We start from the raw sequence: 14,316 nt of genomic DNA on the forward strand, positions 1-14,316 counted from the left end.
CAAATTTTTAAGTGTGTACTACAGTAGTATTAGGCTTCTCTGATAGCTCAGTTGGTAAAGAGTCTACCTGCAATGCAGGAGACCCCAGTTTGATTCCTGGGTTGGGAGGATCTGCTGGAGAAGGGATAGGCTACCCACTCCAGTATTCTTGGGCTTCCCTGTGGCTCAGCTGGTAAAGAATCCTCCTGCAATGCGGGAGACTGGAGTTCGATCCCTGGGTTGGGAAGATGCCCTGGAGAATGAAATGGCTACCCACTCCAGTATTCTGGCCTGGAGAATTTCATGGACTGTATAGTCCATGCGGTTGCAAAGAGTCGGACACGACTGAGTGACTTTCACTCAGTATTATTAGCAGGCTAGAGTCCATGGGGTCGTGAAGAGGCGGACACGACTTCACTTTCACTTTCACAGTCTTATACGGCAGATCTGTAGAATTTGTTACACTTGCTTAACTGAAATTTTGTGCCAATTAATTAGCAAATTCCGTTTCCTACTTCCTTAGCCCCTGGAAGCCACCATTCCACTCTTTGATTCTATGAATTTGCTTGTGTTAGATACCGCATATAAATGGAATCATGTAGTATTTGTGACTGGCTTATTTCACTTAGCATAATGTCCTCAAGGTTCACCCACATTGTCACATATTGCAGAATTTCCTCTTTTTTAAGCCTGAATAATATTTCATTGTATATATGTATCACATTTTGTTTATCCATTCATCCATAAACAGATACTACCTCTTGGCTGTAGTGAATGGTGCTGCAGTGGACACAGGAGGGCTGATAGTTCTTTCAGATCCTAATTTCATTTCTTGTGGATAATTATCCAGAAGTGCAATTGCTGGATCATATGGTAGTTTTGTTTTGAAGTTTTTGAGAACAATCTGCATATTGTTTTCCATAGCAGCTGCTATTTTCCACAGCAACTCTATTTTGTATTCCCACCAACGGTGCACTTGGGTTCCAGTTTCTTCACGTCCTTGACAATGCTTATTTTTTGGTAAACAGCCACCCTGATAGGTGTAAGGTGATTGTGATTTTGATTTTGATTTCCCTGATGTTTAGTGACACTGAGCACTTTTCTTATGCATGTTGGCTATTTGTGTGTCTTTTTCGGAGAAATGTGTATTCAAGTTGTTAGACCATTTGAAAACTGAGTTATTTGATCTATGCTATTGAGTTGTAGGAGTTTCTTATATATTTTGAAAATTACCCTATATCAGATGTATGTTTTGCAGATATTTTCTCTCATTCTATAGTTGCCTTTTCACTCTGTTGATTGTTTCCTTTGCTGTGCAGAAACTTTTCAGTTTGATGTAGTCCTATGTCTATTTTTGCTTTTGTTGCCTGTGCTTTGGCAGCATATCCATGAAATCACTGATGAAACCAATGTCCTGAAGTTTTCCCCCTGAACTTTCCTCTAGGTTTTAAGTCTTTAACCCATTTTGAATTGATTTTTGTGTATGGTGTGAGATAAGGGTCCAATTGCATTCTTCTGCATGTGGATATACAGTTTTCTGAGCACCATTTGTTGACGAGTCTGTCCTTTCCCCTTTGTATATTCTTGGCGTACTTGTTACCAACACTAACTAACCCTGGTCAGTTGCCCCGATGTGCATGTATTTATTTCTGGGGTCTCTATTCTGTTCTATTGATCTCCATGTCTGTCTTTATGCCAATACTATACTGTTTTACTTACCATAAAGCAATTGGGATCCCACCAGCTTTATTCTTCCTTTTCCAAGATGGACAGGTCATGGTGGAGAGGTCTCACAGAATGTGGTCCACTGGAGAAGGGAATGGCAAACCACTTCAGTATTCTTGCCTTGAGAACCCCATGAACAGTATGAAAAGGCAAAAAGATAGGACAATGAAAAATGAACTCCCCAGGTCAGTAGGTGCCCAATATGCTACTGGAGATCAGTGGAGAAATAAATGCAGAAAGAATGAAGGGATGGAGCCAAAGCAAAAACAACACCCAGCTGTGAATGGGACTGGTGATAGAAGCAAGATTCGATGCTGTGAAGAGCAATATTGCATAGGAACCTGGAATGTTAGGTCCATGAATCAAGTCAAATTGCAAGTGGTCAAACAGGAGATGACAAGAGTGAACGTCAACATTCTAGGAATCAGTGAACTAAAATGGACTGAAATGGGTGAATTTAACTCAGATGACCATTACTCAGATGACTACTACTGTGGGCAGGAATCCCTTAGAAGAAATGGAGTAGCCATCATAGTCAACAAAAGAGTCCGAAATGCAGTACTTGGATGCAATCTCAAAAAATGACAGAATGATCTCTGTTCTTTTCCAAGGCAAACCATTCAATATCATGGTAATTCAAGGCTATGCCCTGACCAGTAACGCCGAAGAAGCTGAAGTTGAACAGTTCTATGAAGACCTACAGGACCTTCTAGAACTAACACCCAAAAAAGATGTCCTTTTCACTATAGGGGACTGGAATGTAAAAGTAGGAAGTCAAGAAACACCTGGAGTAATAGGCAAATTTGGCCTTGGAGTACAGAATGAAGCAGGGCAAAGGCTAATAGAGTTCTGCCAAGAGAACGCAATAGTCTTAGCAAACACCCTCTTCCAATAACACAAGAGAAGACTCTACACATGGACATCACCAGATGGTCGACACTGAAATCAGATTGATTATATTCTTTGCAGCCAAAGATGGAGAAGCTCTATACAGTCAGCAAAAACAAGACCGGGAGCTGACTGTGGATCAGATCATGAACTCCTAATTTCCAAATTCAGACTGAAATGGAAGGAAGTGGAGAAAACCACTAGACCATTCAGGTATGACCTAAATCAAATCCCTTATGACTATACAGTAGAAGTGAGAAATAGATTTAAAGGACTAGATTTGGTAGACAGAATGCCTGATGAACTATGGATGGAAGTTCATGACATTGTACAGGAGACAGGAATCCAGACCATCCCCAAGAAAAAGAAATGCAAAAAAGCAAAATGGCTGTCTGAGGAGGCCTTACAAATAGCTGTGAAAAGATGGGAAGCGAAAAGCAAAGGAGAAAAGGAAAAATATGCCCATTTGAATGCAGAGTTCCAAAAAATAGCAAGGAGAGATAAGAAAGCCTTCCTCAGCGATCAATGCAAAGAAATAGAGGAAAACAATAGAATGGGAAAGACTAGAGATCCTTTCAAGCAAATTAGAGATACCACGGGAACATTTCATGCAAAGATGGGCTCAATAAAGGACAGAAATGGTAGGGACCTAAGAGAAGCAGAAGATATTAAGAAGAGGTGGCAAGAATACACAGAAGAATTGTACAAAAAAGACCTTCATGACCCAAACAATCACGATGGTGTGATCACTCACCTAGAACCAGACATTCTGGAATGTGAAGTCAAGTGGGCCTTAGGAAGCATCACTACGAACAAAGCTAGTGGAGGTGATGGAATTCCAGTTGAGCTATTTCAAATCTTCAAAGATGACGCTGTGAAAGTGCTGCACTCAATATGCCAGCAAATGTGGAAAACTCAACAGTGGCCACAGAACTGGAAAAGGTCAGTTTTCGTTCCAATCCCAAAGAAAGGCCATGCCAAAGAATGCTCAAACTACGACACAATTGCACTCATCTCACATGCTAGTAAAGTAATGCTCAAAATTCTCCAAGCCGGGCTTTAGCAATATGTGAACCATGAACTTACAGATGTTCAAGCTGGATTTAGAAAAGGCAGAGGAACCAGAGATCAAATTGCCAACATCCGCTGGATCATCGAAAAAGCAAGAGTACCAGAAAACATCTATTTTTGCTTTATTGACTATGCCAAAGCCTTTGTGTGTATCACAATAAACTGTGGAAAATTCTGAAAGAGATGGGAATACCAGACCACCTGACCTGCCTCTTGAGAAGCCTGTATGCAGGTCAGGAAGCAACAGCTGAACTGGACATGGAACAACAGACTGGTTCCAAATAGGAAAAGAAGTACGTCAAGGCTGTATAATGTCACCCTGCTTATTTAACTTATATGCAGAGTACATCATGAGAAACGCTGGGCTGGAAGAAACACAAGCCGGAATCAAGATTGCCGGGAGAAATATCAATAACCTCAGATATGCGGATGACACCACCCTTATGGCAGAGAGTGAAGAAGAACTAAAGAGCCTCTTGATGAAGGTGAAGGAGGAGAGTGAAAAAGTTGGCTTAAAGCTCAACGTTCAGAAAACTAAGATCATGGCATCTGGTCCCATGACTTCATGGCAGATAGATGGAGAAACAGTGGAAACAGTGGCTGACTTTATTTTTCTGGGCTCCAAAATCACTGCAGATGGTGATTGCAGCCATGAAATTAAAAGATGCTTACTCCTTGGAAGGAAAGTTATGACCAACCTAGACAGCATATTAAAAAGCAGAGACATTACTTTGCCAACAAAGGTCTGTCTAGTCAAGGCTATGGTTTTTCCAGTGGTCATGTATGGATGTGAGAGTTGGACTATAAAGAAAGCTGAGCGCCGAAGAATTGATGCTTTTGAACTGTAGTGTTGGAGAAGACTCTTGAGAGTCCCTTGGACTGCAAGGAGATCCAACCAGTCCATCCTAAAGGAGATCAGTCCTGGGTGTTCATTGGAAGGACTGATGTTGAAGCTGAAACTCCAATCCTTTGGCCACCTGATGCGAAGAGCTGACTCATTGGAAAAGACCCTGATGCTGGGAAAGATTGAGGGCAGGAGGAGAAAGGGACGACAGAGGATGAGATGGTTGGATGGCATCACCGACTCAATGGACATGGGTTTGGGTGGACTCAGGGAGTTAGTGATGGACAGGGAGGCCTGGCGTTCTACGGTTCATGGGGTCGCAAAGAGTCAGACACGACTGAGCGACTGAACTGAACAAGGTAGATTTGGCCTTTCAAGGCCTTATCTAGTGTTCACCACAATTCTTTAAGTACTTTGTCCCCACACTGCAAATGAGGAGAAGTAACTTGTCTAATAATACTAGATAGCTAGTAAGAGCTAGAGCTGGGAATGCTCTTGAATGTTAACTGCATAGTCAGTACCCTTTACCATTGCATTCCATGCCTCTCAGCAGATGGAGAGTCATGAATTCAATAGGAAACTGTGTATTAGGACACATATGTAAAATTAGGTTAGCCTCAGGGAGTTTTACTTAGTCACTTGAAAAATGCATATGATATTTGTATAATTCATAGATTTTTGAGGAGAAGTTAGTAATTTCCTGAAAAGTATTATGAGATTCTTAAGAGTACCAAAACTATGCCAATTTCTAAAAAGAGCTTAATAATCTTTCATTGAGATGAATAATTGAAGAACCTAAACAGACCCATTAGTTTCATTCTATACTCTAAATTCAGTGGTATCAGACTCCTCCTTCTACCCTTCCCCACACATAATACATCCTGGGAATGCTCTCTTTTTATTGGATGAATGTATTAGTCACAAGGCATAAAAAGTACTGCCTCTGCTTGGTTTGCATTTGTGAATTAACAGATGTGCCTGGTTTGAAGAAACAGATTCATTTCTTAATGGAAAGAAAAATCTTGTTTAGTTTTTCACTTATTTTTGTATGTATGGGATTTTCACTAACTTTGGACCAGATACTTGCCAGGAAGAATGTAAGGTGAGTAACTGCACATCTTTAAATATAATGCATCTGTGAACTTCAGTGCAAGTGTGAAATTAGATGATTCTGTAATTTTTTATGTTGTTGCACAGCTGCATTTGTTAACAATTCAAAACAGATATACTAGATTAGATCATTTGATAGTTACTAAAATCATTGAACTAGAGTTTATAGATGAGATAAAAATAATAGTCTTTATTATAAGAGGGAGGAGTTATTTATTTGTTTAAAGTATCCAAAAAACATTTGTATTACATATCAAAACATATGAGAAAATGACTCAAATCAGTGTTCATATTTCTGTTATACTCATAAGTACTGTTAATTTCAGTTTATCTTGCTGTTTTTATGTAAGAAGAGAGTAAGCAAAATTTAAAAGCCTAAGAAATATATAACCTGTCCCCCAAAGAATAGATGTTATATCATTTTACCTGGTAGGAGATGGTAATTGTATGGATTACACACTAAAAACTAACAAGCAAAATATCTGTTTCTATTTCCTTTGTCCTTTTGGCTTCTCTCCATACCATATAAGGGAACATATAGAGATTTCTCTATAAAGAAGAATATTCAAAATCTGAATAGCAAATAACTTATGTCATGTCTCCCAATTACTCATTATGTGCAATCACAACAAATCTGTCGGGGGTTAGTGTGAACACAAAGAAAAGTGTCAAGCAGGATCATCTGCCAAAACTTGTGTTAAGGAATTCTTAAGTCATCAGTTAATAAAAACAATAAGGACAGGTGTTTTTTAACATCTGTTTTCCTACGTTCCAAATCAATTAGTTCTTTCCTTCAGGTTCACTTTCAAGTAATGTAAGTGACCTATACTCCTTAGGTGGTTAAAGCTTAGTAATATTGCCTCACCTGGTTTATATAGAAGTGACTGATTTGTGTATTACACTGATAAAATGTGCACTAGAAACTGTAAAAATCCCAGTTGGGTTTTTGAAGCAGCATTAATGGTTTTAAATAATTTTAGCCTCAGAAGAGACCTTAGAAATCACACAAATCAATCATCATTTGTGTCTAATAATATGGCATATTAACTCATTGTGATAGAAACAACAGTTGCTGTTTTGTGAATGTTCTTTCAAATCATAAATCTGGAATTTAAAATATATTTCACTGCTATGGGTAATTCAGGTCCTTAAGTCTCTAGGAAGGATAATTGTATTTTAAGCCTGATACATGTTTCCGATGCTTAGAGAAAGAAGGGGTCATCCCTCTTCCTTTACATATTCGTTCCTCAAATTGGGTTTATACTTAAAAAGAAAATCTCTTCCCTTTCACACAGCATTTCCTGTGATCTCCCATTTCCCACTTCCCTTTGGGAGTTTGTTCATTAAGTTGTTAGTTCATTTGTGTATGTGACGCGTAGGTTTTTGATACTTAATATTTTTATATAGGCACAGTGCTAGGTGCTGGTTATGCAGTGATGGCAAAACAGATAAAGTCTCTTCCCTCACGAACCTATAAGTCTAGAGCAGAGGTGCTTATTAATCAAATGAACGGTGTTACTACAGATAAACTATGAAATGTTCTTTGAAAAAAAAGTATGGCAAACTGTGAACACGTATAATAGGGGGATCTGAACTAGTCTGAAAAGTTAGGGACAGCGTTTCTGAGGGAGCAATATTTGAGCTGTGATCTGGAGGATATGTAGGATGTGATGAGGAGGTAGGGGGAAGGACAGGCTGGAGAATATTCCAGATAGAGGGAAGAGCAGGTGCTGAGACTCTTAAGAGGAAAGAAGGGAACATGAAGCATTCAGGGAATTGAACTAAAGAATGCTAGTGTAGCTGGAGCAAGAGGGGAAGAGGGGAAATGACCAAGGCCAAGGCCTTTCAGGGCCTTGTTGGCCTTGGTAGGAACATGGTCTTCAATCCTGAGCAGAACATGAAGGAGCTGCTTCACCTTCACCTCCATGAAGGCATACTTGGGAGACTTGGAACAGAACACCTGGTAAATCAAAAATATGGGACCAGCCACTGCAGGCCTAGGGCTCTTGGTTACTTTTCATATATTGCAGAGATCCCTTTTACTGGAAAGTTTCTGAATATTTTAGTGCTAATCTAGATTTACTTTTTTTAAAATTAAAAATCAATGTTTCTTAGTATGTTCACACAGATAATTTTAACCAGATAATACTTTGGTTCTACTTTAGTTCAGAGATCATGTAGTGATGTGAAAAGACATGTGTAGAGTATTTTGTCTTTGGTTGAGATTATGGCTTCCCTTAAAGCCTCATTAGTTGAGGCTTATGGGTGTGAGCAAGGCCAATTCAAATTAGAGTTTCTCTGAAAAAAGAAGTACACCATCATTATTGTATGTCCATAGATTCACTGAAATGAAAATAAGCCTGTGTTGTGTGCTAAAAGCTTTTCATTAATGAACACATGGATTGGTTATGACTTGACAATTACTAAAGCTGGATGATGGGGACAGGAACTTAGGTAGGGTGAGGGAGCTTACATTTTTCTATTTAAATCTGTATATGTTTACAATATTCCATGATAAAAAGATGTATGTATCTTTTAACATAGCAATTTCACTTCTAAGAATTTATCTTAAGGGACTTCTCAGGGGTATGAACAAATAATCCAAGGTAATGTTCAATACTATTAATTGAAAACAACTTAAATACTTAATATGGATTTAGTTAAATAAATTAATGCATTCATATGATGTTATCCCAGATGAAATTTAAAATTATGTCATAAAAATATGTATATTTTTAAGTAAAAAATGACAGGCTTTAAGATAGTATGTTTATAAAAATCTGTTTTTAAATAATATAAAAAATAAATTACATTTGTGTATAGGGTGTGTGTGCATGTATGTAGAGTAAAATGCTGGAAGGACATATTATTATAATTTATATCTTCATAATTTTCAGAAATACGTTTTTGGCAATAGAGCCTGTGTTTTGTTTTTTTTTTAAATAAAAAGGGTTGAGTATTTCTGCTTTAATATGCTAACAGTACAACATGGTATAAAATTTCACTGTAAAATATTTTATTATGTTTTATAATTTGGTTATTTAATTTATTCTTGGTTATTATCTATTTTGGTTAAACCTTAGTGTCTAGCATACTGCTTGTCTAGTATACTACTCTCTGAGTAGACTATTTTATCAGTGAATAAAGATTAAGATTGATATTTTAAACTTTTCTTTAAAATTTCCAGTCTTTTCCTTATTTCCTTTGAAGAACATATATAGTATTACTTTTTAATCAGAAATTCACTATTCAAAAGTGAACAGTTTTACAGGCTGTGATTCTCCTCCTCTTCTCTGAGATGTAGTAAACCAAAATGTCCTTCTTAAAATTTCATATAAAATCTAAAATGTATATATTTACTTACCATCTTTTTATTTTTGTTTTATTCCAGTTTCATCTCTCGAACATCTTCAAATAAAGAAGTGGTTGTAAACAGTGGTAAGACTTGTAACTGCCCTTATGGTTCCCTCCAGGGTGAGGAAGGGTTCTGTCTATGATGGGCTTCCCTGAACACTGTTACTTGCTCCTGTAGTCTCCAATGTGAAAAGTCTCTTAAATACTGTATTCTAAATTAGGAGCCAAAAGAGTCTCAAGCCTGGTCCATTTTACAGTATTTAGCATATTATTGTCACTCAATTAACGTTAATAAACCGGTGACATTTTGCCTTTGTACTCATGTCATTTTATTTGACAGATCTACAGAATAGTGGAGATATGAAGCCAGGGCAGAATTTCACAGTGATACCAATCACACAGGTATGGACGTTTTAGGAAACTAGACTGTATCATTAAAAAAAAAAGTAAACACATTTCAATCAAGTCTGAGCCACTGTGAAAATATAAGTAATAATTCTGTTAATAACTAACATTCTTGGTTGAACTTTGGGTGGGGAAATGGTATGGTAATCTTATAGTTGAAAAAACACCAAAGTTTTCCTTGTTGTTATGTATAGTATTTTCATTACAGTATTAGTTTTACTTTTGTTGCCTTCCAGACAGGATCACTACAGTAACAATTTATCTTTGGTTACTGATAAACTTGAGTTGCTGCTGCCTGTTTAATTTCTCTCTTATATTTATTTACACTGGAGTTATTGGTATGGAATAGTTGATCTAGATAAGTAATCACATCTTTCAGATAGAGATTGCTTTTGTGACCTCCAGAATGACATACTAAAGTGCATTGTCTTGGGCTTCCTAGAAATCTGCAAAGGTTTCATTCATAAGACGTAGAACAAGGTTAAAATATCTTGCTAGATTATGTATATTAAATGACCTGAAACTGCACTCTCCAGGACAGTAGACACTAGCCACATGGAGCTATTTAAATTTAAATTCAGTTTAAATAATATTAAGTAAAACTAAAAATTAAGCCCCTCAGTTACACTGGCTACATTTCCAGTGTGTAGTAGCCAATAGCACAGAATGTCCTGTTGGACATTAATGGTCTGGAGAGTTATGTTGTATTTCTAGAAACCTCTTGTTTTGTTTGTTTAACATATTAATTAATTTATTTAAAGTTCTGAGTTTTTTTGGTTCTTATTATTTTAGAGACAATTACTGCCATTAGTGAATTTTTTTGAAATACTAGTAGACATTTTTTGTGTGTGTGTGGTTTTAGATTTACAGAAAAAAATTGAACAAAAGTAGAGGATATTCCCATATACTTTCTCAATCTACAACCCACACCATCTCTAATTTTCCCTTTATTTAGAATCTTTAAAATAAATTTGATCTAACACTAATTTAAAAGACTAAATTAATTAAATCTAACACTGATTTCATCTTTTAAATCAGTGTTAAAACTGTTACATTTGTTAAAACTGATAATTTTAACTAAAATTGATAGGTTATATTAGCATTCATTCTTTGTATTGTACACTTTATGAGTTTTAACATTAAAAACTTATACATTGTAATTTGTGGAACTGGGTTCATGTACCTTCAGGTATACCTATATTTTTAAGCTTGTTAGGTCCACCCATCTCCTTTTACCCACAATAGCATGGGCTCTGGAGCTAACAGAGTAACAGGCTTTGAATTGGCTCTTTTGCTTCCAAGAAGCTTTCTGTACTGTGGAAACAAATTCATATCTTAAATTTCATTTATTGGGTTCATTAGGCTCTCAACTACAATCTGAGCAGACGTTTAGAAAAAGAACCTCCGAATGGGTTCAGCCATCATAGCCCAGTTAATGTCTCCATGGATGGAATTTCCTGCATTCTGTTTTGGGCCAAAAGAATAACAATTAAATTTAAGAATCAGACCTGGCTGGACCTTACAGATGAAGCTATTGGCCAGAAGGCAACAGTGGATGCTGGCAACTCAAACTGCAGTGAAGAAAGTGCCATGTAAGTTGACTGCTTTGCTGGAGCAAGTCCTTAGGGCGAGTGTAGCCTGTTAACTGGGTGGTCTAGTTTTCTGTCATTTTAGAAAGTAGAAGTAGACTCCTTTGTACATGACCGTGATATTTCTGAGTAAATGTCTAAAATGAAAGAACAGGTTAGAAATCAGTTGTTTTAGTTTTTTATTTTTTCCCCAGTAATTTTCTTCTGAACACTCTAGCTAATTGTTATATTGAACTTTGTGGAAGATCAGAATTTTGAAAATAAAGCTTCCCAAACTCATTCTGAAAGAGTGGATGGATTCCAGGCTCTGTGTCAGCTCCAAATGTAAAGTGTCAAAGTACTTTTGTCCTAACAGGGAGGAAATTCCATATCACTGAGCAGAGTCATACATATTCTAGTGGGTGAAGCAGAGAAAGCTGACTCTACCTAGCCAGGGCAGGTATTCGATTCTAGGAAGTGTTCTGAAGTTGTAGAACATTGCCTGTTTGCAAATATGCAAGGGGCCAAATTTCAGAGAAGTCTTTAGGACATTAAAAAATGATTAGAATAATTATTTTTCACTAGAGATAAGCATATCCCTTTTGAAGAGGAAATTAGTTTCCAGTGCCTTTCTTTGCTTTTCAGTCATCCAAGCAAATATTTTTTGCTTGTATTTGTTTTGGTCCAGAGGGAGGAAGTCTGGCATATCCCACTTGCTTTCTATACAGCTCCTTGCTTTCAACATTTGTTGGTATAACAGAGGCTTTTGGAAGATTCTCTGCATTTGTTCTGGCCTGGTTTAGATGGGCAGAACGCTTCGTATAAAACTATAACATGCTCTGTGTTTGTGTGTATGTGTGCGTGTTTCTCTGTATTCTCCTTATATACTTTCATAGAAATACTTTTTTATTTCTGAACTTGTCATTTAAAAATTCTTGATGATGGGTAAAATGGATTATATTCATGTACACTTACAAGTTACATTACAAGTTTTAGTACGTATATTGCTATTCAGTATGACTTTGTTTATCAGAGAGCTAGGGAATTGTAAGCAAAACCGAGAGTCCTCCCAGATTCATTTATTCTGTTATAGCACAACTATCAAAGAGACTTCAACATTGCTGAGAGCTCAGGACTTTTTCCTCAGGCTCTAATTAATTCCCTACAGGGCTCTTTATTTGTGGTCACATGCAGGGAGAGAGACTGACTGCCTGAGGATCATCTTGCCTGTCCATGGCTGACTGGCCTTCCATTTATCCTGACTCCAGGGGGTTTGTGGGGAAGATCAGGGTACCATGGTTTTTTGCTAGACTTCAGAAACTTTAATTATCACTGGGAACCTAGAGACAGAATGAAAACTTAGCTTCTAGGTCCAGTTCTGCCAATGAGCTCCGTGACTTTATGAATAGGAGCCACTGTAGGGTCAGATGGCGATGATGGCATCTGGTAATAGCAACTAACAAGGCTTGAGCACTTGGCCTTGGCCAGGCACCTTGTGAGGACTTCACAGTCATGTCATCTGTTATCCTTCATAACGCTATTGTGACTAAGTCCCTGAGTCACAGGTACAGTTATCACCTGTGTTTCAGGTGAGAAAATCAAAGCTCGTGAGGTTAGGAAACTTGCTAAGATCATACAGCTTGTATGGTAATAGAGCTGGGGTCTAAAACATCTTTAACAACAGCATATTTCCTCCTCTCTTGGCCCTATCTAATAGGAGTGGGAAAATCAAATGAGGAAATGTACATGTGAGAACTTTGTCAAGTGCTACTCAAAGTTCTAATATTATTTTTCCAAGATACTAATGATAACTAGAGTAAAATAGTATCTAGTTACCTGGTAGAGAGACCAAGGGAACCTTTGGTTTTTGCAGTACACAAATTAATGATATTTTTTCTTTGTCACTGCCCAAGAATTCGGGAGAAGGCAATGGCAACCCACTCCAGTACTCTTGCCTGGAAAATCCCATGGACGGAGGAGCCTGATAGGCTGCAGTCCATGGGGTTGCAAAGAGTCAGACACTACTGAAGCGACTTAGCGGCAGCAGCAGCCCAAGAAGTCTAGTGGGTGAGTCCCAAGTGTGCATCACCCACCTTTTGGGGTCCTCAGGTGAGTGTGCAGGCATGCTGGAAAGCCCACCAAAGGGCATAAGTGGGAGGCTTCCCAGGATGTGAGGCATTCAAGGACCAGATGCTGACACTGTCCTTGACTCCTGTGAATTACACAGATTTGTGAGATACCTTTGTCATGCTGGCAAGGAAATCTTATATTCTAGAATCAGAAAGGGAGTTGCAGAAAGAACAAACCCAAGCAAAGACATAACCATGTAAGGTCAAAAGCACAGATTAAAAAAAGATGACCACATTTTAGTGCTTGGAAATAACATGTTCAGGGAAAGGCGAATTGTTGGCAGACAGATTTGCTACGGAAGTCTTTTTAAATAGTGAAAGCCTTACAAATAGAGCATAATCCTAGCATCTGTGTGTATTTTGAATTTAGGCAATTATAGTCTCAAGAATTCAGAATCTGCTTTAAACATGGGGAGAGGAGGGTGCTTGGAAGAGGAAAAGAAGCTCTTTTTTGAGTGAGTCCCTAGGTTGTATTTCCCCTTTATGGTACATCTTATGGTGGATGGCTTGGCACATGAATGAACCTCACTGAATGATTGCTGAATTTGCATTGTTCAAACCAGGCCTCCTGTGCTTTACTCTGCCGTAGAGCACATTAACAGCTTTCACGGAAACCAGGGCGGCTGGAGAAAGCTCTTGGGGCATCAGAAGCATGGAGGCCACTGAGCTGCTCCACCAGAGATGTGAGTGGGCACTCCATGGCTCTGCTTTGAGCTTTATTTAGTTCGTTAGCTGGAGAGAGAGTTTGTGCATAACTAAGCTGTTCTGATTCCTTGAAGGAACTAGAGAAATTTCTGTTAGAGTAAGTGACCAGTCAAATTTATTAAGTACATTTCATTTCTTTAAAGTATTTTCAGTAATTCATAACAGATTATCAGAATACTGTTGGAGAACAATTCTCTTGAAAACTTGCTTTAGTGAGCAAATTAGCTTATAACATGTAAAATTAGTGCTCCTAAGGTGTTTGGGAGTTTGTTTTTTCCTCCAGTTTTTAGATAACTTTCCAAATAAAGTTGCTGTGAACATTCATGTACAAGTCTTTGTCGGAGCATATATTTTCATTTTTCTTAGGTGAATACCTAGGAGTGGAATGGCTGGATCATATAGCATGTATGTTTAGCTTATTAAGAAACTGCCAGACTGTCCTTTTAAAGTGGTTATAGCATTTGCCTTTCTACCGGCATTGTATGAGTGTTCCAGCTACTTCACATCCTTCCCAACCTTAGGTATGGTCAGTGTCAAG

General features: G+C 37.8%; 1 protein-coding gene across 12 annotated transcripts in view; it reads left to right on the plus strand.

Moving 5' to 3' along the window:
- LOC145511146 (V-type proton ATPase subunit S1-like protein) overlaps positions 1-14,316 on the plus strand; it is a 66,716-nt gene that overhangs the window by 17,383 nt on the left and 35,017 nt on the right. For 7 of the 12 annotated variants that reach the window (XM_081503880.1, XM_081503886.1, XM_081503887.1 and 4 more), the window contains 3 exons: positions 9,009-9,055; positions 9,312-9,373; positions 10,739-10,968. In XM_081503880.1, the coding sequence (XP_081360006.1) occupies positions 9,009-9,055; positions 9,312-9,373; positions 10,739-10,968 (339 nt within the window). Of the gene's footprint in view, positions 1-5,514; positions 5,610-7,024; positions 7,091-7,486; positions 7,581-9,008; positions 9,056-9,311; positions 9,374-10,738; positions 10,969-14,316 lie in introns of those variants that run through there. The other 5 variants (XM_081503882.1, XM_081503881.1, XM_081503884.1 and 2 more) reach the window with 4 other exon arrangements.

Source organism: Giraffa tippelskirchi, chromosome 6 (assembly GCF_054371585.1).
Source record: "Giraffa tippelskirchi isolate mGirTip1 chromosome 6, T2T-mGirTip1v1.2.pri, whole genome shotgun sequence".
Classification (NCBI taxonomy): domain Eukaryota; kingdom Metazoa; phylum Chordata; class Mammalia; order Artiodactyla; family Giraffidae; genus Giraffa; species Giraffa tippelskirchi.